This window comes from Dendrobates tinctorius, unplaced genomic scaffold (assembly GCF_039654945.1).
Source record: "Dendrobates tinctorius isolate UK_male_01 unplaced genomic scaffold, ASM3965494v1 ptg000307l, whole genome shotgun sequence".
Lineage (NCBI taxonomy): Eukaryota > Metazoa > Chordata > Amphibia > Anura > Dendrobatidae > Dendrobates > Dendrobates tinctorius.
In genome coordinates this window covers 1,387,252-1,412,999 of record NW_027361974.1, presented here as the reverse complement: position 1 = coordinate 1,412,999, position 25,748 = coordinate 1,387,252, and the positions used below count along the sequence as shown (strand labels likewise).

At 47.1% G+C, this 25,748-nt stretch overlaps 1 protein-coding gene across 3 annotated transcripts in view; it reads right to left on the bottom strand.

Moving 5' to 3' along the window:
• The window catches only part of NUDT19 (nudix hydrolase 19), a 45,431-nt gene extending 21,985 nt beyond the window's left edge, over positions 1-23,446 (bottom strand). The window contains exons 1-2 of one of the 3 annotated variants that reach the window (XM_073560848.1): positions 23,295-23,446; positions 10,796-11,565 (exon numbers count right to left, since the gene is read on the bottom strand). In XM_073560848.1, the coding sequence (XP_073416949.1) occupies positions 10,796-11,512 (717 nt within the window). In that variant the 5' untranslated portion in view covers positions 11,513-11,565; positions 23,295-23,446. Of the gene's footprint in view, positions 1-10,795; positions 11,566-23,181 lie in introns of all 3 variants that reach the window. The other 2 variants (XM_073560850.1, XM_073560849.1) reach the window with 2 other exon arrangements.
• Positions 23,447-25,748: the final 2,302 nt, after the last annotated feature.

The window sequence follows — 25,748 nt, the reverse complement described above, 5'->3', positions numbered from 1 at the left end:
TTGATCTTCGTGGTGTTGTTTGGAGAGCTCCTTGATCTTCGTGGTGATGTTTGGAGAGCTCCTCGGTCTTCGTGGTGATGTTTGGAGAGCTCCTCGGTCTTCGTGGTGTTGTTTGGAGATCGTCTTCGTGGTGATGTTTGGAGATCTCCTTGGTCTTCGTGGTGTTGTTTGGAGATCTCCTTGGTCTTCGAGATGATGTTTGGAGAGCTCCTCGGTCTTCGTGTTGATGTTTGGAGAGCTCCTCGGTCTAAGTGGTGTTGTTTGGAGATCGTCTTCGTGGTGATGTTTGGAGATCTCCTTGGTCTTCGAGATGTTGTTTGGAGATCTCCTTGGTCTTCGAGATGTTGTTTGGAGATCTCCTTGGTCTTCGTGGTGATGTTTGGAGATCTCCTTGGTCTTCGTGGTGGTGGTTATAGGTGCCTATTGTTAATGGTGTTGCAGTCTGTTGCCTTTCAGAAAAGTGTATATACTGACAGACATGTGACACTTAGTGACAGGACGTCCACCTGTGTGCAATCTAAGCATGGGACTTATGAAGGGAATTGCTTGCACCAGAGATTTTTAGGGGCTTCAAGTTATTTGATCCAATAAATATAATTTATGCCTATATTGTTCTCACTTCAACAGCTGAAACTGTTAAACTGTAAAGCGCTGCGGAATATGTTGGCGCTATATAAATAAAGATTATTATTATTTAGTGCTCATACACCACACACAAATAGGATCAAACATAGATTGTAAAGTAATAAAAGAGGTAAAAGCCAAGAGGCGTGGGGGGCAAAGTGATATATATACAGAGCCAAATGGCTAACACTGATCATGAGCTGTGGCAAATCCTGCACAGTCAGAACAGAGATTATCATAAAGGTTATCAGTATACTGAAAAGTCCAAACTCTAACTCCCATCAGATAGTGAATATTCTGCTGGTGCAGACACTGTGTACATACATTACTGATCCGGAGTTACCTCCTGTATTATACCCCAGAGCTGCACTCACTATTCTGCTGGTGCAGTCGCTGTGTACATACATTACATTACTGATCCGGAGTTACCTCCTGTATTATACCCCAGAGCTGTACTCACTATTCTGCTGGTGCAGTCACTGTGTACATACATTACATTACTGATCCTGAGTTACCTCCTGTATTATACTCCAGAGCTGCACTCACTATTCTGCTGGTGCAGTCACTGTGTACATACATTACTGATCCGGAGTTACATCCTGTATTATACTCCAGAGCTGCACTCACTATTCTGCTGGTGCAGTCACTGTGTGCATACATTACATTACTGATCCTGAGTTACATCCTGTATTCTACTCCAGAGCTGCACTCACTACTCTGCTGGTTCAGTCACTCTGTACATACATTACATTGCAGGATCAATAATGTAATGTCTGTACACAGTGACTGCACCAGCAGAATAGTGAGTGCAGCTCTGGAGTAGAATACAGGATGTAACTCAGGATCAGTAATGTAATGTCTGTACACAGTGACTGCACCAGCAGAATAGTGAGTGCAGCTCTGGAGTAGAATACAGGATGTAACTCAGGATCAGTAATGTAATGTATGTACACAGTGACTGCACCAACAGAATAGTGAGTGCAGCTCTGGAGTATAATACAGGATGTAACTCAGGATCAGTAATGTATGTACACAGTGACTGCACCAGCAGAATAGTGAGTGCAGCTCTGGGGTATAATACAGGATGTAACTCAGGATCAGTAATGTAATGTATGTACACAGTGACTGCACCAGCAGAATAGTGAGTGCAGCTCTGGGGTATAATACAGGATGTAACTCAGGATCAGTAATGTAATGTATGTACACAGTGACTGCACCAGCAGAATAGTGAGTGCAGCTCAGGGGTATAATACAGGAGGTAACTCCGGATCAGTAATGTAATGTATGTACACAGTGACTGCACCAGCAGAATAGTGAGTGCAGCTCTGGTGTATAATGCAGGATGTAACTCAGGAGCAGTAATGTAATGTATGTACACAGTGACTGTACCAGTAGAATAGTGAGTGCAGCTCTGGAGTATAATACAGGATGTAACTCAGGATCAGTAATGTATGTACACAGTGACTGCACCAGCAGAATAGTGAGTGCAGCTCTGGAGTATAATACAGGATGTAACTCAGGATCAGTAATGTATGTACACAGTGACTGTACCAGCAGAATAGTGAGTGCAGCTCTGGTGTATAATGCAGGATGTAACTCAGGATCAGTAATGTAATGTATGTACACAGTGACTGCACCAGCAGAATAGTGAGTGCAGCTCTGGAGTATAATACAGGATGTAACTCAGGATCAGTAATGTAATGTATGTACACAGTGACTGCACCAGCAGAATAGTGAGTGCAGCTCTGGAGTATAATACAGGATGTAACTCAGGATCAGTAATGTATGTACACAGTGACTGCACCAGCAGAATAGTGAGTGCAGCTCTGGTGTATAATGCAGGATGTAACTCAGGATCAGTAATGTAATGTATGTACACAGTGACTGCACCAGCAGAATAGTGAGTGCAGCTCTGGAGTATAATACAGGATGTAACTCAGGATCAGTAATGTAATGTATGTACACAGTGACTGCACCAGCAGAATAGTGAGTGCTTGCCAAACCCATTCATATACTTTATGGCCTCCCAGATGCAACATCTTAAGGGTTGGGGTAGAGACGGGGCGTGTGACAATGGTGGTGATATTGTGAGGGAAGGATCGGTATGGAAATATCCAGGGTGCCGGTTGGAGGTGGGAAGACGGCAGATAAATGGGGCACGATACCCCACGTTGGCTATGATTTTCAGGGTGTGGGATAGGGGTAAGTCTCTTTTGAAGATAAATGGGCCTACGGAATTGTGGCCATTGTGGCGAAATCCGGATTTGCAAGAGATCAAAAAGCTGGTGGGGTTCGGAAGATGGGAAGATAAAGGGAGTTATCTGGTGTCACAAATTTTGCAAAATAATACTCTTAAGAGTTTTGAACAATTGAGAACAGAATTTCACCTCCCGCACGTCTTCTTTTATCAGTACTTACAGCTAAGACATGCATTGGAAAAACAGAGAAGGACAAATCCGGTGATAGTGACACATAATCAAACACTACATATGCTGCTTACATCTGAGTCTTCTAGGGGACTTATCTCTGAATTATATAAAAGATTATTACCTGCCCATCTGGAGACATATCCACTGACTGCTGCTAAGAATAAGTGGGAACGGGACGTTGGCCCCGACGGAGGACCAGTGGTCCGATATTCTAGAACAGGTCCCTAAAATGGCAGTTTCTGAGTGCCAGCGGCTTTCGCAAATATATCTCATTCACAGGGTATATAAAACACCCAGCTTATTATTTAAAATGGGACTTAGGCCCAATACACAATGTGTTAGGTGTGGGCAGGATGATGCCCACTTGATGCATGTTATGTGGGAGTGCGGGCACATTGGGGATTTCTGGAGGCAGACCCTGGGACTCATAGCCCAAGTATACCATATCACAATACGACCGTCGCCTCGTCTATGTTTGTTGAATTTGTGGGAGGAGGGGGTTGACCCGGACTCTGCAGTGGCCCTGGGAATAGCACGCATCCTGTATCAGGCAAGAAAGATACTTGCATATCATTGGTTGGATCCTATGCCACCAACATTGTCAGAGCTTAAAAATAAACTAAATAATGTCATCAGATTGGAAAGGGGGGCTTATTTAAAAAGAAATGCATTAAGAAAGTTTTACAAAATTTGGCAGCCATGGATGGAGTCACCGGGTCTCCCCTCGGGCGCACTGGTACGGGATGCGATGTTGGACCAGTTGCTGTTGTGCTTGCGGTGAGGGGATGCTTGGGGGGTGAAAATAAAGTCTAGTGCCCTTTGTGGCGAAGTAGATTTTGAGTGGCGCGGTGGGAGGGAGCTGGGGTGGATTGGACCTGATATGCGGGGGGGGCGAAATATGATGCGGAGTGGCGCGGCTGGCGGGGATGGTTTTCCCGCTGAAATGAGGCACTGATGTATAATTTTGATTTTTGTTTATTTGTGGAGCCATGTTGTTTATAGGCTCAATTTTATGCAAATATCTGTGTTTTGAGATTTCTTCTTTTTATTTATTCTTACACAGGAAGAGTTTTACCCTTTAAATAATATCTGCTCTCAATGTAATTTTTACTAGCTATATAAGATGTCATATTCTTTCTGTATTGATTCCTGAATGTTTAATAAAAAAGATCTGATTCAAAAAAGAATAGCGAGTGCAGCTCTGGAGTATAATACAGGATGTAACTCAGGATCAGTAATGTAATGTATTGTCATAAAACACTCCAGGATCGGCTTTGCGGGGGTCAAAGGTCACGTGCGTTCAACATGAAACTCAGGCGCAGAGCTGGGATTCGGGTATAACCGACACTGGGTCAGGTTTATTAACGGTGAAAGCAATGCAAAAGGAAATAAAACATAAAACAAATCCTCGCCTGTCCGGCACTAACTAAACAAGGTACAACCTAACTACCAACTGGCGGGCTTCTCCCGTCCAGCCAAACCACAGTTGCAGTGGGCACTGCTTTCACTCACGTGTGTCTCTCAGACAGGCTCTCTGTGTTCCCAGGCTGAGACCCTCACACAACCACCTGGCATCCTTTTATATCCACCTCCCATTATTCATTAGTAAGCAGGTGCGATACTGACCAGACTAGGCCACATAGGAAAGGAATCTGGGCGAGATATACCTGCCCTCATCCACTATTCCCACATGATTCTCACATATCCCCCCCCTCTGCTCAGACCACTCCGGTCGAGCAATGACACCCGCCAAACAGTGCACTCGGGATAGGGCATCTGCATTCCCCATCTGTACCCCTGGGCGGTGCTGCACCGTAAAAGTGTTGGCCTGCAGGGCAAGGAACCACCGGGTCACCCGGCTATTCCGTTCCTTGTTCAAGTGCATCCACTTGAGAGGGGCATGGTCAGTGATCAGCCTGAACTTTCGGCCCACCAGGTAATATTTGAGGGCCTCTAGAGCCCACTTAATGGCGAGGCACTCTTTTTCTATGACTGCATACCTTTGCTCGTGTTTACTCAGCTTCCTGCTGAGATAGAGGACTGGGTGTTCCACTCCGTCCCTCACTTGTGAGAGTACGGCCCCGATACCGGTATCAGAGGCATCCGTTTGTACCACAAACTCACTGCGGAAGTCCGGAGTCACCAGTACGGGCTGAGAGCAAAGTGCCCGTTTTAGGCTATGGAAGGCTTCTTCAGCCGCTAAACTCCATTTAATCATGACGGAGTCTTTCCCTTTGGTAAGATCCGTCAGGGGGGTAGCGATGGCTGCAAAATTGGGTATGAACCGGCAATAATAGCCGGCGATCCCCAGGAAGGCTTGCACCTGCTTCTTGTTGACAGGTTGTGGACAGTCCTGAACCGCCTGAATCTTATCAACCTGGGGTTTAACAATACCCCTCCCAATTACATACCCCAAATACCGGGCTTCTTCTAGCCCGATGTGACATTTCTTGGGGTTCGCGGTTAGACCTGCCTCCCACAGGTCGTCAATCACAGCTTGTACTTTCTGGAGATGAGTCTCCCAGTCCAAGCTGTAAATGACAATGTCATCCAAATAGGCCGAAGCGTACTGCCTATGTGGCCTCAGGACTCGATCCATCAGTCTCTGGAAGGTCGCCGGTGCTCCATGCAGTCCAAACGGCATATACACATACTGAAATAAACCTTCCGGCGTAGCAAATGCCGTCTTTTCTCTGGCAGCCTCCGCCAGAGGGATCTGCCAATACCCCTTTGTTAGGTCTAGGGTCGTAATATACCGGGCTTTTCCTAACCGATCTATTAACTCGTCGACCCGGGGCATGGGGTAGGCATCAAATTTTGAGACCGCATTCAGTTTCCTGAAGTCATTGCAGAACCGGATGGTGCCGTCCGGTTTAGGAATTAGCACAATCGGGCTGGACCAAGCACTGTGCGATTCCTCAATGACACCTAACTCTAACATTGCCTTCACTTCTTGGGAAACGGCTTCACGGCGCGCTTCCGGGATTCGGTAGAGTTTTATGTGAACTGTGACACCAGGTTCCGTTACGATGTCATGTTTTATTAGTGTAGTCTGCCTGGGTTTTTCTGAGAAAAACTTTTGGTTGTGAAGTAGAAACTGCCTGACCTCAGTCTTTTGCCGCTCCGAGAGTCTCTGCAACCCGTACCTCCGGTACGGTATGTGAGCAGACAGGATGGGCCAGCTCCGCTGACAAGGCAGACCGATCTTTCCAGGGTTTTATCAGATTTACATGATAAATCTGTTCAGGTTTCCGTTTACCTGCCTGGTATACTTTGTAGTTTACTTCACCAACTCTTTCCTTGATCTCAAAGGGGCCCTGCCACTTTGCCAGGAACTTACTGTCCACCGTGGGGACCAGGATCAACACCCTATCTCCGGGTGCAAACGTACGGATCTTGGCGCCCCTATCATAGATTCTTTTTTGGGCTCCTTGAGCCTGTACCATGTGTTCTTTGACGATAGGCATAACAGCCGCAATACGGTCCTGCATTTGTGTGACGTGATCTATCACTGTTTTAAACGGAGTGACCTGACCCTCCCAGGTTTCTTTTGCAACGTCTAACAGTCCGCGAGGACGTCGGGCGTACAATAACTCGAAAGGCGAGAATCCCGTGGAAGACTGGGGCACTTCCCTGATGGCAAAAAGCAAATACGGAAGTAAATAGTCCCAGTTCTTCCCATCCTTGTCTATCACCTTTCTCAGCATCTGCTTCAGAGTTTTATTGAACTGTTCGACCAACCCGTCTGTTTGAGGGTGATACACGGATGTGCGCAACGGTTCGATTTGTAACAATCGGCAGAGCTCCTTCATTACCCTGGACATAATGGGGGTCCCCTGGTCGGGGAGTATCTGTTTTGGTATACCGACCCGACTAAACACATGCACCAGTTCCTTGGCAATCATCTTGGTGGCCGTGTTACGCAAAGGGATGGCCTCCGGGTAACGAGTGGCATAATCCAAGATGACCAGGATATGTTGGTGTCCACGTGCAGACCGTGGAAGGGGCCCAACTAAATCCATCCCAATCCTCTCAAACGGGACTTCAATAATAGGTAGGGGTACCAAAGGGCTACAGAACCGGTGCAGAGGCTTGGCAGTCAGGACAAGACTCACAATATACACGGATATCGTGATGCATGCCTGGCCAAACAAAACAGTGTAATATCCTTTCGGTGGTTTTCTGGACTCTCAGGTGACCTCCCATCACATGTCCGTGGGCCAGGTCCAGCACCTGCCGCCGGTAGGGTTTTGGCACGACTAATAGTTGCACCGTATCTTCCCCCTTTTTCTCTATCTGATAGAGTAAATCATTCTCCAGAACCATGTAAGGATATGCCAGCCTAGAGCCAGGTTCTACGGGTACCCCATTTATCACTTTTACATTTGTCCTAGCCTGAGAAAGGGTAGGATCCTTTATTTGCTCGCTTTGGAAGTCATCTTTCTAAACTTCTAAATCCGGCAAACGGGGAGGTGGACGGCTGTCGGCCTCCTCCTCTTCCCCGGTCTCCTCAGTATCACCCGCCATGACTGAAAACGGGAACTGCAGGTCATTTCCAGCAGAATCTTCCCCCGAGTCTTCCGGGGGGACCTCATCCAGGGGTTCGGGACCCACACGCGCCCTGGGAGAAGAATCACTATTACCCGAGGGCACCAACTGATTCTTCCTCAATTGCCAGAAGTGGGGAAAATCCCGGCCCAGGATAACATCATGCAACAACGCCGGGGCGAGTCCCACTTTATGTTGCACAGACCCATAGGAAGTAGTAATGCATATGACCGTGGTGAGGTACGAACAGTTGTCTCCATGCACACGCGCTACAGAAAATTTGTCTGATGGTCCAGTCGGGGCTGACACCAGACTGGCCTTCACCAGAAGTCACTACACTTCCCGAGTCTAACAATGCCACCACATTTTTGCCATCAACAGTTAAATCACACAAGTGTTTTTCCACATCCTTTTGACCGGCATTCACACTCACTACCCGTGCAACCATAGACATGCGGTTCTTAGAGTCTGTGACGTCGCACTGCATGGGTTCAGTAGTGACCGGACAGTTCGCAGCAATATGTCCCATCTCTTGGCAGCGGAAACACCTAACGGGCCCCTTGCTTAGACCATAGTTCGTTACTCTCGGCCTCGCAGTGCGGGCAGTCCCGTTTTCCTCCCCCACTGTCTTAGGGATTTTTCCTTCTCCCCTACTCCCTGGAACAGTCTTACCGGTTCCACGTGGAGATGATGAAGAACGAGGTGGGGTAGCGTCGTCTCGGAGTCCTTCCGCCACGGAGTAACGTTCAACCAGATCCACCAGTTGATCTGCCGTCGTGGGATTTCCATGGCTTACCCACTTCCTCAGGGCTGGCGGTAGAGCTCTCAGGTACTTGTCCAGGACGACTCTCTGGATTATCTCTGGCGCTGTCAACACCTCGGGTTGTAGCCACTTCTTCGTCACGTGGATCAGGTCAAACATCTGTGACCGCGGTGGTTTATCCGGCTGATAAGTCCATTGATGCACTCTCTGTGCACGGACAGCGGTCGTCACTCCCAGCCGAGCCAAGATCTCGGCTTTCAATTTGTCAAAGTCCTGCGCAGCTTCAGGCTCTAAGTCATAATAAGCCTTTTGGGCCTCACCGGAAAGAAACGGGGCAATCAGGCCGGCCCATCGTGCCTTCGGCCATTTTTCTCGCACCGCCGTCCGTTCAAACGTGGTCAGGTATGCCTCGACGTCATCTTCGGTCGGCATCTTCTGCCAGTACCGACTCACGTGAATCACTCTCGACTCGGCTTCCAGGTTAACCTCAGGTAAGCTTGCCAAGCGCTGCGCCACCTGCTGGAGAAGCGAACGATCGGTAGCTGTCATGTCCACCAACTCCTTCAGCTGGGCCATCATCACCCGATTAGCTTCTTGCTGGACGGCGGTGGACTGTACCAGCGCTTTCACCACGTCCTCCATGCTCATGCTTGCAACGTGTTGCCCGCGTTCTCCACCACAATGTGATAAAACACTCCGGGATCGGCTTTGCAGGGGTCAAAGGTCACGTGCGTTCAATATGAAACTCAGGCGCAGAGCTGGGATTCGGGTGTAACTGACCCTGGGTCAGGTTTATTAATGGTGAAAGCAATGCAAAAGGAAATAAAACATAAAACAAATCCTTGCCTGTCCGGCACTAACTAAACAAGGTACAACCTAACTACCAACTGGCGGGCTTCTCCCGTCCAGCCAAACCACAGTTGCAGTGGGCACTGCTTCCACTCACGTGTGTCTCTCACACAGACAGGCTCTCTGTGTTCCCAGGCTGAGACACTCACACAACCACCTGGCATCCTTTTATATCCACCTCCCATTATCCATTAGTAAGCAGGTGCGATACTGACCAGACTAGGCCACATATGAAAGGAATCTGGGCGAGATATACCTGCCCTCATCCACTATTCCCACATGATTTTCACAGTATGTACACAGTGACTGCACCAGCAGAAGTGAGTGCAGCTCTGGGGTATAATACAGGATGTAACTCAGGATCAGTAATGTATGTACACAGTGACTGCACCAGCAGAATAGTGAGTTCAGCTCTGGGGTATAATACAGGATGTAACTCAGGATCAGTAATGTAATGTATGTACACAGTGACTGCACCAGCAGAATAGTGACTGCAGCTCTGGGGTATAATACAGGATGTAACTCAGGATCAGTAATGTATGCACACAGTGACTGCACCAGCAGAATAGTGAGTGCAGCTCTGGGGTATAATACAGGATGTAACCCAGGATCAGTAATGTAATGTATGTACACAGTGCCTGTACCAGCAGAATAGTGAGTGCAGCTCTGGAGTATAAAACAGGATGTAACTCAGGATCAGTAATGTAATGTATGTACACAGTGACTGCACCAGCAGAATAGTGACTGCAGCTCTGGGGTATAATACAGGATGTAACTCAGGATCAGTAATGTATGCACACAGTGACTGCACCAGCAGAATAGTGAGTGCAGCTCTGGGGTATAATACAGGATGTAACTCAGGATCAGTAATGTAATGTATGTACACAGTGACTGTACCAGCAGAATAGTGAGTGCAGCTCTGGAGTATAATACAGGATGTAACTCAGGATCAGTAATGTAATGTATGTACACAGTGACTGTACCAGCAGAATAGTGAGTGCAGCTCTGGAGTATAATACAGGAGGTAACTCAGGATCAGTAATGTAATGTATGTACACAGTGACTGCACCAGCAGAATAGTGACTGCAGCTCTGGGGTATAATACAGGATGTAACTCAGGATCAGTAATGTATGCACACAGTGACTGCACCAGCAGAATAGTGAGTGCAGCTCTGGGGTATAATACAGGATGTAACCCAGGATCAGTAATGTAATGTATGTACACAGTGACTGTACCAGCAGAATAGTGAGTGCAGCTCTGGAGTATAATACAGGATGTAACTCAGGATCAGTAATGTATGTGCACAGTGACTGCACCAGCAGAATAGTGAGGGCAGCTCTGGGGTATAATACAGGAGGTAACTCAGGATCAGTAATGTAATGTATGTACACAGTGACTGCACCAGCAGAATAGTGAGTGCAGCTCTGGAGTATAATACAGGATGTAACCCAGGATCAGTAATGTAATGTACGTACACAGTGACTGCACCAGCAGAATAGTGAGTGCAGCTCTGAAGCATTAACGAGGGAAGGTCTCTATATTAGCTATACATGCCCTATCATGTGGCCGTTGTGCACTCACTTTGAACATGGTCACTTCTTTCTGGTCATCCTCGGTGAGGGGCTTCCTCGGTAAGCAGCAGATATAGAAGGCGGTGTCGTAACGCCTGGCTCTTGAGCTTTTGGAGAACACAGGAGTCAGCCAGTTGCCCCATTCATGCAGGGCCCAGATATTGGGGACACATCGCAGCTCGCGGCACATTTCAATGAAGCGCAGGGGATCGCTCTGCACCTTCTCTCTCCACTTGGCCACGGCTTCACCATGTTGCTCATAGGCGGCCATTAACTTCTGGTTGTCCTCGATATCAGAATTCTCAGGAACCACCAGCAGAATACCAGATTCTTCAAAGGTCTCCCTAATGGCGCAGATCCGGAAGGCCACCTCACCGGGGATCCGGGAGCCAAACTGGGTCCTGTCAGTGACAAACATGGGCGACCGAGTGTCGGGAGGCTGCTTCACCACACCGAGCCCAAAGTTCGGCTTCTGGATGTGTCTCTCAAAAACATTCACCCAATCATTGGAGAAGTCGGAGGGCTCCACGAGCCCACCAGGGAACACGAACGCGCTGGGCATGAAGCCGCTTCTCTCGCTGCGCTGCAGTAAAAGGACTTCGTAATCAAAGTTGGTTTTCTTCTGGGAACCATGAGTTGGGATTTTCGGGGCGGCGCTGAGATGTTGGCACCCGGCGGTTAATATGAGGGTGGCGGCTTCCTTCCAGTGCTTCAATGTGTTGTTCATTTTGGGGTGTGGATTCCGTCCCCCTGCGATTGCGCCGGATTCCAAGCTGCTTCCTGTAGGTAAAAAAGCAAGCGAGGTATAAACTGAATGTATTAAACGGGGCTTCCATTTCGCCCCCGGGTGCAGTTTTTAAAAAAACAAACTGCGCTTTACTCACCCTCCCCGGGTCTAGTGATGAGTCTCCGCCTCTGCTCCCAATCAGTGTCATCAACAAGGGAAAAGCCACTGCACTCACTGATTGGCTGCAGCGCTGTCTACAATAAGAGACACCAGGCTCAGAGGCAGACAGTCATTGCTGGACCCGGGGAGGGATTTTTTTTTTTTTTTTTTTTTTTAATTTCAGCCGGGTGACATAGGAAAGATGTATATCTTTGTACCGTGTTAGCCAGTAGATAGAAAAATATTCAGGATTGAGAGTCCTCAGTGGTTGATGCCTTTTAATGGCTAACTGAAAAGATGGTAATACATTGCAAGCTTTCGAGACTACTCAGGTCTCTTCATCAGGCACTGACTAATACAACATCTGAAGAATCACATATTACATCAATTAAGGAATTTGCTCCTAAGACCTTGTGGGGGCATCACAATACATTAGGAGACCCCGATCAGAGGACAATAAAACATCCGGACTCCTTATCTATGAACTGGTCTAATATTTATGTTTCTCCCTCTCCCATATTGATAATTCTGCTTCACGTCACTTGTCTTATCTATTGCATTTTTTCTGTGCTGTATTGTGCATAAATATGTGACTTCAGATTTTGTATTAGTCTATGCCTGATGAAGAGACCTGAGTAGTCTCGAAAGCTTGCAATGTGTTACCATCTTTTCAGTTAGAAATTAAAAGGTATCAACCACTGAGGACTCTCAATCCTGAATATTCTTCTAGCCGGGTGACAGTGATTTTACCAAAATGAAAAAAATCTTTAAAGGGGTTGTTCCACGTCAGATAAAGGTGTGATATGTGCACATCTGTATTGTCAGCTGATAACGCAGCAAAGCTGCAAGAACTTCTGCCCCGAGGCCCATTCACCAAGGAGTATTGACCTCCGTGCCCCCATATTAAGGACTTGTGCTCCCTTATAGTGCAGTAATACCCGGGGCGCCCCTTTATCAATACTTGCACCCTCTTATTATAAAGTCTAAAAGCATGTGTAAAGTAATAAGTTCATGAGTAACCCCTTAAAATGCAATCATTTGCCCATTTTCCTCTGTATAGAGTCCCACGCACCCCCTAATAATGACGGTCTGCGTGGCACATGTAAAGTAATCGCGCCCCAGGAGCCCCCGATGGAGGACGAGATTCGCCTTATCAGACAAGTCACTGGTGAGACCCCCGGTGTATTCAGTGGGATCAGGAACATTAGGAACGGACTAGGATCCTGAAGACATCAGGTCTGAGGTCAGTGAAGAGCGGGGTCAGAGCAGCCACCATTATATACACACCAGGCAGGTGTATACAGTGTATACAGGGGATATACAACATGAGCCAGAGAGCGGCCACCATTATATACACACCAGGCAGGTGTATACAGGGTATACAGGGTATATACAACATGAGCCAGAGAGTGGCCACCATTATATACACACCAGGCAGGTGTATACAGTGTATACAGGGGATATATACAACATGAGCCAGAGAGCGGCCACCATTATATACACACCAGGCAGGTGTATACAGGGGATATATATAACATGAGCCAGAGAGCGGCCACCATTATATACACACCAGGCAGGTGTATACAGTGTATATATACAACATGAGCCAGAGAGCGGCCACCATTATATACACACCAGGCAGGTGTATACAGGGGATATATATACAACATGAGCCAGAGAGCGGCCACCATTATACACACACCAGGCAGGTGTATACAGTGTATATATACAACATGAGCCAGAGAGCGGCCACCATTATATACACACCAGGCAGGTGTATACAGGGGATATATACAACATGAGCCAGAGAGCGGCCACCATTATATACACACCAGGCAGGTGTATACAGTGTATACAGGGGATATATATAACATGAGCCAGAGAGCGGCCACCATTATATACACACACCAGGCAGGTGTATACAGTGTATATATATACAACATGAGCCAGAGAGCGGCCACCATTATACACACACCAGGCAGGTGTATACAGGGGATATATATAACATGAGCCAGAGAGCGGCCACCATTATATACACACCAGGCAGGTGTATACAGGGGATATATATAACATGAGCCAGAGAGCGGCCACCATTATATACACACCAGGCAGGTGTATACAGGGGATATATATAACATGAGCCAGAGAGCGGCCACCATTATATATACACACCAGGCAGGTGTATACAGGGGATATATACAACATGAGCCAGAGAGCGGCCACCATTATACACACACCAGGCAGGTGTATACAGTGTATACAGGGGATATATATAACATGAGCCAGAGAGCGGCCACCATTATATACACACACCAGGCAGGTGTATACAGTGTATATATATACAACATGAGCCAGAGAGCGGCCACCATTATACACACACCAGGCAGGTGTATACAGTGTATACAGGGGATATATATAACATGAGCCAGAGAGCGGCCACCATTATATACACACCAGGCAGGTGTATACAGGGGATATATATAACATGAGCCAGAGAGCGGCCACCATTATATACACACCAGGCAGGTGTATACAGGGGATATATATAACATGAGCCAGAGAGCGGCCACCATTATATACACACCAGGCAGGTGTATACAGGGGATATATACAACATGAGCCAGAGAGCGGCCACCATTATACACACACCAGGCAGGTGTATACAGGGGATATATATAACATGAGCCAGAGAGCGGCCACCATTATATACACACCAGGCAGGTGTATACAGGGGATATATACAACATGAGCCAGAGAGCGGCCACCATTATATATACACACCAGGCAGGTGTATACAGGGGATATATATAACATGAGCCAGAGAGCGGCCACCATTATATACACACCAGGCAGGTGTATACAGGGGATATATACAACATGAGCCAGAGAGCAGCCACCATTATATACACACCAGGCAGGTGTATACAGGGGATATATATAACATGAGCCAGAGAGCGGCCACCATTATACACACACCAGGCAGGTGTATACAGGGGATATATACAACATGAGCCAGAGAGCGGCCACCATTATATACACACCAGGCAGGTGTATACAGGGGATATATACAACATGAGCCAGAGAGCGGCCACCATTATATACACACCAGGCAGGTGTATACAGGGGATATATACAACATGAGCCAGAGAGCGGCCACCATTATATACACACCAGGCAGGTGTATACAGGGGATATATACAACATGAGCCAGAGAGCAGCCACCATTATATACACACCAGGCAGGTGTATACAGGGGATATATATAACATGAGCCAGAGAGCGGCCACCATTATACACACACCAGGCAGGTGTATACAGGGGATATATACAACATGAGCCAGAGAGCGGCCACCATTATATACACACCAGGCAGGTGTATACAGGGGATATATACAACATGAGCCAGAGAGCGGCCACCATTATATACACACCAGGCAGGTGTATACAGGGGATATATACAACATGAGCCAGAGAGCGGCCACCATTATATACACACCAGGCAGGTGTATACAGGGGATATATACAACATGAGCCAGAGAGCGGCCACCATTATATATACACACCAGGCAGGTGTATACAGGGGATATATATAACATGAGCCAGAGAGCGGCCACCATTATATACACACCAGGCAGGTGTATACAGGGGATATATACAACATGAGCCAGAGAGCAGCCACCATTATATACACACCAGGCAGGTGTATACAGGGGATATATACAACATGAGCCAGAGAGCGGCCACCATTATATATACACACCAGGCAGGTGTATACAGGGGATATATATAACATGAGCCAGAGAGCGGCCACCATTATATACACACCAGGCAGGTGTATACAGGGGATATATACAACATGAGCCAGAGAGCAGCCACCATTATATACACACCAGGCAGGTGTATACAGGGGATATATACAACATGAGCCAGAGAGCAGCCACCATTATATACACACCAGGCAGGTGTATACAGTGTATATATACAACATGAGCCAGAGAGCGGCCACCATTATATACACACCAGGCAGGTGTATACAGGGGATATATACAACATGAGCCAGAGAGCGGCCACCATTATATACACACCAGGCAGGTGTATACAGGGGATATATATAACATGAGCCAGAGAGCGGCCACCATTATATACACACCAGGCAGGTGTATACAGGGGATATATACAACATGAGCCAGAGAGCGGCCACCATTATACACACACCAGGCAGGTGTATACAGGGGATATATACAACATGAGCCAGAGAGCGGCCACCATTATATACACACCAGGCAGGTGTATACAGGGGATATATACAACATGAGCCAGAGAGCGGCCACCATTATATACACACCAGGCAGGTGTATACAGGGGATATATACAACATGAGCCAGAGAGCGGCCACCATTATATATACACACCAGGCAGGTGTATACAGGGGATATATATAACATGAGCCAGAGAGCGGCCACCATTATATACACACCAGGCAGGTGTATACAGTGTATATATATATAACATGAGCCAGAGAGCGGCCACCATTATATACACACCAGGCAGGTGTATACAGGGGATATATATACAACATGAGCCAGAGAGCGGCCACCATTATATATACACACCAGGCAGGTGTATACAGGGGATATATATAACATGAGCCAGAGAGCGGCCACCATTATATACACACCAGGCAGGTGTATACAGTGTATATATATAACATGAGCCAGAGAGCGGCCACCATTATATACACACCAGGCAGGTGTATACAGGGGATATATACAACATGAGCCAGAGAGCGGCCACCATTATATACACACCAGGCAGGTGTATACAGGGGATATATATAACATGAGCCAGAGAGCAGCCACCATTATATACACACCAGGCAGGTGTATACAGGGGATATATACAACATGAGCCAGAGAGCGGCCACCATTATATACACACACCAGGCAGGTGTATACAGTGTATATATATAACATGAGCCAGAGAGCGGCCACCATTATATACACACCAGGCAGGTGTATACAGGGGATATATACAACATGAGCCAGAGAGCGGCCACCATTATATACACACCAGGCAGGTGTATACAGGGTATATATATACACAACATGAGCCAGAGAGCGGCCACCATTATATACACACCAGGCAGGTGTATACAGGGGATATATACAACATGAGCCAGAGAGCGGCCACCATTATATACACACCAGGCAGGTGTATACAGGGGATATATATAACATGAGCCAGAGAGCGGCCACCATTATATACACACCAGGCAGGTGTATACAGGGGATATATATAACATGAGCCAGAGAGCGGCCACCATTATACACACACCAGGCAGGTGTATACAGGGGATATATACAACATGAGCCAGAGAGCGGCCACCATTATATACACACCAGGCAGGTGTATACAGGGGATATATACAACATGAGCCAGAGAGCGGCCACCATTATATACACACCAGGCAGGTGTATACAGGGGATATATATAACATGAGCCAGAGAGCGGCCACCATTATATACACACCAGGCAGGTGTATACAGGGGATATATACAACATGAGCCAGAGAGCGGCCACCATTATACACACACCAGGCAGGTGTATACAGGGGATATATACAACATGAGCCAGAGAGCGGCCACCATTATATACACACACCAGGCAGGTGTATACAGGGGATATATACAACATGAGCCAGAGAGCGGCCACCATTATATACACACCAGGCAGGTGTATACAGGGGATATATATACAACATGAGCCAGAGAGCGGCCACCATTATATACACACCAGGCAGGTGTATACAGGGGATATATACAACATGAGCCAGAGAGCGGCCACCATTATATACACACCAGGCAGGTGTATACAGGGGATATATATAACATGAGCCAGAGAGCGGCCACCATTATATACACACCAGGCAGGTGTATACAGGGGATATATATACAACATGAGCCAGAGAGCGGCCACCATTATATACACACCAGGCAGGTGTATACAGGGGATATATACAACATGAGCCAGAGAGCGGCCACCATTATATACACACCAGGCAGGTGTATACAGGGGATATATACAACATGAGCCAGAGAGCGGCCACCATTATATATACACACCAGGCAGGTGTATACAGTGTATATATATAACATGAGCCAGAGAGCGGCCACCATTATATACACACCAGGCAGGTGTATACAGGGGATATATACAACATGAGCCAGAGAGCGACCACCATTATATACACACACCAGGCAGGTGTATACAGGGGATATATACAACATGAGCCAGAGAGCGACCACCATTATATACACACACCAGGCAGGTGTATACAGGGGATATATACAACATGAGCCAGAGAGCGGCCACCATTATATACACACCAGGCAGGTGTATACAGGGGATATACAACATGAGCCAGAGAGCGGCCACCATTATACACACACCAGGCAGGTGTATACAGGGGATATATACAACATGAGCCAGAGAGCGGCCACCATTATATACACACCAGGCAGGTGTATACAGGGGATATATACAACATGAGCCAGAGAGCAGCCACCATTATATACACACACCAGGCAGGTGTATACAGGGGATATATACAACATGAGCCAGAGAGCAGCCACCATTATATACACACCAGGCAGGTGTATACAGGGGATATATACAACATGAGCCAGAGAGCGGCCACCATTATATACACACCAGGCAGGTGTATACAGGGGATATATACAACATGAGCCAGAGAGCGGCCACCATTATATACACACCAGTCAGGTGTATACAGGGGATATATACAACATGAGCCAGAGAGCGGCCACCATTATACACACACCAGGCAGGTGTATACAGGGGATATATACAACATGAGCCAGAGAGCGGCCACCATTATATACACACCAGGCAGGTGTATACAGGGGATATATACAACATGAGCCAGAGAGCGGCCACCATTATATACACACCAGGCAGGTGTATACAGGGGATATATACAACATGAGCCAGAGAGCGGCCACCATTATATACACACCAGGCAGGTGTATACAGGGGATATATACAACATGAGCCAGAGAGCGGCCACCATTATACACACACCAGGCAGGTGTATACAGGGGATATATACAACATGAGCCAGAGAGCGGCCACCATTATATACACACCAGGCAGGTGTATACAGGGGATATATACAACATGAGCCAGAGAGCGGCCACCATTATATACACACCAGGCAGGTGTATACAGGGGATATATACAACATGAGCCAGAGAGCAGCCACCATTATATACACACACCAGGCAGGTGTATACAGGGGATATATACAACATGAGCCAGAGAGCGGCCACCATTATATACACACCAGGCAGGTGTATACAGGGGATATATACAACATGAGCCAGAGAGCGGCCACCATTATACACACACCAGGCAGGTGTATACAGGGGATATATACAACATGAGCCAGAGAGCGGCCACCATTATATACACACCAGGCAGGTGTATACAGGGGATATATACAACATGAGCCAGAGAGCGGCCACCATTATATACACACCAGGCAGGTGTATACAGGGAATATATACAACATGAGCCAGAGAGCGGCCACCATTATATACACACCAGGCAGGTGTATACAGGGGATATATACAACATGAGCCAGAGAGCGGCCACCATTATATACACACCAGGCAGGTGTATACAGTGTATACAGGGGATATATACAACATGAGCCAGAGAGCGGCCACCATTATATACACACCAGGCAGGTGTATACAGGGAATATATACAACATGAGCCAGAGAGCGGCCACCATTATATACACACCAGGCAGGTGTATACAGTGTATACAGGGGATATATACAACATGAGCCAGAGAGCGGCCACCATTATATACACACCAGGCAGGTGTATACAGGGGATATATACAACATGAGCCAGAGAGCGGCCACCATTATATACACACCAGGCAGGTGTATACAGTGTATACAGGGGATATATACAACATGAGCCAGAGAGCGGCCACCATTATATACACACCAGGCAGGTGTATACAGGGAATATATACAACATGAGCCAGAGAGCGGCCACCATTATATACACACCAGGCAGGTGTATACAGGGGATATATACAACATGAGCCAGAGAGCGGCCACCATTATATACACACACCAGGCAGGTGTATACAGGGGATATATACAACATGAGCCAGAGAGCGGCCACCATTATACACACACCAGGCAGGTGTATACAGGGGATATATATAACATGAGCCAGAGAGCGGCCACCATTATATACACACCAGGCAGGTGTATACAGGGGATATATACAACATGAGCCAGAGAGCGGCCACCATTATATACACACCAGGCAGGTGTATACAGTGTATACAGGGGATATATACAACATGAGCCAGAGAGCGGCCACCATTATATACACACCAGGCAGGTGTATACAGGGGATATATACAACATGAGCCAGAGAGCGGCCACCATTATATACACACACCAGGCAGGTGTATACAGGGGATATATACAACATGAGCCAGAGAGCGGCCACCATTATATATACACACCAGGCAGGTGTATACAGGGTATACAGGGTATATACAACATGAGCCAGAGAGTGGCCACCATTATATACACACCAGGCAGGTGTATACAGGGGATATATACAACATGAGCCAGAGAGCGGCCACCATTATATACACACCAGGCAGGTGTATACAGGGGATATATACAACATGAGCCAGAGAGCGGCCACCATTATATACACACCAGGCAGGTGTATACAGGGGATATATACAACATGAGCCAGAGAGCGACCACCATTATATATACACACCAGGCAGGTGTATACAGGGGATATATACAACATGAGCCAGAGAGCGGCCACCATTATACACACACCAGGCAGGTGTATACAGGGGATATATACAACATGAGCCAGAGAGCGGCCACCATTATATACACACCAGGCAGGTGTATACAGGGGATATATACAACATGAGCCAGAGAGCGACCACCATTATATATACACACCAGGCAGGTGTATACAGGGGATATATACAACATGAGCCAGAGAGCGGCCACCATTATATACACACCAGGCAGGTGTATACAGGGAATATATACAACATGAGCCAGAGAGCGGCCACCATTATATACACACCAGGCAGGTGTATACAGGGGATATATACAACATGAGCCAGAGAGCGGCCACCATTATATACACACACCAGGCAGGTGTATACAGGGGATATATACAACATGAGCCAGAGAGCGGCCACCATTATATACACACCAGGCAGGTGTATACAGGGGATATATACAACATGAGCCAGAGAGCGGCCACCATTATACACACACCAGGCAGGTGTATACAGGGGATATATACAACATGAGCCAGAGAGCGGCCACCATTATATACACACCAGGCAGGTGTATACAGGGGATATATACAACATGAGCCAGAGAGCGGCCACCATTATATACACACCAGGCAGGTGTATACAGGGAATATATACAACATGAGCCAGAGAGCGGCCACCATTATATACACACCAGGCAGGTGTATACAGGGGATATATACAACATGAGCCAGAGAGCAGCCACCATTATATACACACCAGGCAGGTGTATACAGGGGATATATACAACATGAGCCAGAGAGCAGCCACCATTATACACACACCAGGCAGGTGTATACAGGGGATATATATAACATGAGCCAGAGAGCGGCCACCATTATATACACACCAGGCAGGTGTATACAGGGGATATATACAACATGAGCCAGAGAGCAGCCACCATTATATACACACCAGGCAGGTGTATACAGGGGATATATACAACATGAGCCAGAGAGCGGCCACCATTATATACACACCAGGCAGGTGTATACAGGGGATATATACAACATGAGCCAGAGAGCAGCCACCATTATATACACACACCAGGCAGGTGTATACAGTGTATACAGGGGATATATATATAACATGAGCCAGAGAGCGGCCACCATTATATACACACCAGGCAGGTGTATACAGGATATATATATAACATGAGCCAGAGAGCGGCCACCATTATATACACACACCAGGCAGGTGTATACAGGGTATACAGGGGATATATATAACATGAGCCAGAGAGCGGCCACCATTATATACACACCAGGCAGGTGTATACAGGATATATATATAACATGAGCCAGAGAGCAGCCACCATTATATACACACACCAGGCAGGTGTATACAGGGGATATATACAACATGAGCCAGAGAGCGGCCACCATTATATACACACCAGGCAGGTGTATACAGGGGATATATACAACATGAGCCAGAGAGCAGCCACCATTATATACACACACCAGGCAGGTGTATACAGTGTATACAGGGGATATATATATAACATGAGCCAGAGAGCGGCCACCATTATATACACACCAGGCAGGTGTATACAGGGGATATATATACAACATGAGCCAGAGAGCGGCCACCATTATATATACACACCAGGCAGGTGTATACAGGGTATACAGGGGATATATATATAACATGAGCCAGAGAGCGGCCACCATTATATACACACCAGGCAGGTGTATACAGGGGATATATATACAACATGAGCCAGAGAGCGGCCACCATTATATACACACCAGGCAGGTGTATACAGGGAATATATACAACATGAGCCAGAGAGCGGCCACCATTATATACACACCAGGCAGGTGTATACAGGGGATATATACAACATGAGCCAGAGAGCGGCCACCATTATATATACACACCAGGCAGGTGTATACAGTGTATACAGGATATATATATAACATGAGCCAGAGAGCGGCCGCCACCATTATATACACACCAGGCAGGTGTATACAGGATATATATATAACATGAGCCAGAGAGCGGCCGCCACCATTATATATACACACCAGGCAGGTGTATACAGTGTATACAGGATATATATATAACATGAGCCAGAGAGCGGCCACCATTATATACACACCAGGCAGGTGTATACAGGGGATATATATACAACATGAGCCAGAGAGCGGCCACCATTATATATACACACCAGGCAGGTGTATACAGTGTATACAGGATATATATATAACATGAGCCAGAGAGCGGCCGCCACCATTATATACACACCAGGCAGGTGTATACAGGATATATATATAACATGAGCCAGAGAGCGGCCGCCACCATTATATACACACCAGGCAGGTGTATACAGGATATATATATAACATGAGCCAGAGAGCGGCCACCATTATATATATACACAGTATACAGGGAATATACATCACTGTTCTGCAGGAATGTGCACCTATAATATACATATGTACACATCACTTGTCACCCGCCTCTACCTCCCCATGGCTCCGTGTCAGGAGCAGCCATGACAATATATATATATATATATATACCAGTCAGGTGTATACAGGGGGTGTATATATCTCTCTCACTGTTCTGCAGGAATGTGCACCTATAATATACACACATCACTCGTCATCCGCCTCCACCTCCTCGTGACTCCATGTCAGCAGCAGCTGTGCTCCGGCCGCCCCTTCCCCGCGCAGTGCTGCCCCCATCACACCTCAGCCTCTCACGTACCCCGGCCCCGAGTCCTTCCCGCAGCAGAGGACAGTGCTCAGCCGGCCGTAACTTGTCACCGCAGGAGACTACAACTCCCACAATGCACTGGCTCTAGAGATAGAACTCAGCAGCTGTACGGCAGCGCCCCCTTGTGTTTAGGATGAATACAGATGTACAGGGGAAGAAAGCAGAACACCGATATTATCTGCTGAGCCGTGTATCTAATCCTCTCCTGTGTGATACTGACTGCTGAGCTGTGTATCTAATCCTCTCCTGTGTGATACTGACTGCTGAGCTGTGTATCTAATCCTATACTGTGATACTGACTGCTGAGCTGTGTATCTAATCCTCTCCTGTGTGATACTGACTGCTGAGCTGTGCATCTAATCCTCTCCTGTGTGATACTGACTGCTGAGCCGTGTATCTAATCCTATACTGTGATACTGACTGCTGAGCTGTGCATCTAATCCTCTCCTGTGTGATACTGACTGCTGAGCTGTGTATCTAATCCTCTCCTGTGTGATACTGACTGCTGAGCTGTGCATCTAATCCTCTCCTGTGTGATACTGCCTGCTGAGCCGTGTATCTAATCCTATACTGTGATACTGACTGCTGAGCTGTGCATCTAATCCTCTCCTGTGTGATACTGACTGCTGAGCTGTGCATCTAATCCTCTCCTGTGTGATACTGACTGCTGAGCTGTGTATCTAATCCTCTCCTGTGTGATACTGACTGCTGAGCTGTGTATCTAATCCTATACTGTGATACTGACTGCTGAGCTGTGCATCTAATCCTCTCCTGTGTGATACTGACTGCTGAGCTGTGTATCTAATCCTCTCCTGTGTGATACTGCCTGCTGAGCCGTGTATCTAATCCTCTCCTGTGTGATACTGACTGCTGAGCTGTGCATCTAATCCTCTCCTGTGTGATACTGCCTGCTGAGCCGTGTATCTAATCCTCTCCTGTGTGATACTGACTGCTGAGCTGTGTATCTAATCCTATCCTGTGTGATACTGTCTTCTGAGCTGTGTATCTAATCCTCTCCTGTGTGATACTGACTGCTGAGCTGTGTATCTAATCCTATCCTGTATGATACTGACTGCTGAGCCGTGTATCTAATCCTATCCTGTGTGATACTGACTGCTGAGCCGTGTATCTAATCCTCTCCTGTGTGATACTGACTGCTGAGCCATGTATCTAATCCTCTCCTGTGTGATACTGACTGCTGAACTGTGTATCTAATCCTATCCTGTGTGATACTGACTGCTGAGCCGTGTATCTAATCCTCTCCTGTGTGATACTGACTGCTGAGCTGTGCATCTAATCCTCTCCTGTGTGATACTACCTGCTGAGCCGTGTATCTAATCCTCTCCTGTGTGATACTGACTGCTGAGCTGTGTATCTAATCCTATCCTGTGTGATACTGACTGCTGAGCTGTGTATCTAATCCTATCCTGTATGATACTGACTGCTGAGCCGTGTATCTAATCCTATCCTGTGTGATACTGACTGCTGAGCCGTGTATCTAATCCTCTCCTGTGTGATACTGACTGCTGAGCTGTGTATCTAATCCTATACTGTGATACTGACTGCTGAGCTGTGTATCTAATCCTCTCCTGTGTGATACTGACTGCTGAGCCGTGTATCTAATCCTCTCCTGTGTGATACTGACTGCTGAGCTGTGCATCTAATCCTCTCCTGTGTGATACTGCCTGCTGAGCCGTGTATCTAATCCTCTCCTGTGTGATACTGACTGCTGAGCTGTGTATCTAATCCTATCCTGTGTGATACTGTCTTCTGAGCTGTGTATCTAATCCTCTCCTGTGTGATACTGACTGCTGAGCTGTGTATCTAATCCTATCCTGTATGATACTGACTGCTGAGCCGTGTATCTAATCCTATCCTGTGTGATACTGACTGCTGAGCCGTGTATCTAATCCTCTCCTGTGTGATACTGACTGCTGAGCCATGTATCTAATCCTCTCCTGTGTGATACTGACTGCTGAGCTGTGTATCTAATCCTCTCCTGTGTGATACTGACTGCTGAGCCGTGTATCTAATCCTCTCCTGTGTGATACTGACTGCTGAGCTGTGCATCTAATCCTCTCCTGTGTGATACTGCCTGCTGAGCCGTGTATCTAATCCTCTCCTGTGTGATACTGACTGCTGAGCTGTGTATCTAATCCTATCCTGTGTGATACTGTCTTCTGAGCTGTGTATCTAATCCTCTCCTGTGTGATACTGACTGCTGAGCTGTGTATCTAATCCTATCCTGTATGATACTGACTGCTGAGCCGTGTATCTAATCCTATCCTGTGTGATACTGACTGCTGAGCCGTGTATCTAATCCTCTCCTGTGTGATACTGACTGCTGAGCCATGTATCTAATCCTCTCCTGTGTGATACTGACTACTGAGCTGTGTATCTAATCCTATCCTGTGTGATACTGACTGCTGAGCCGTGTATCTAATC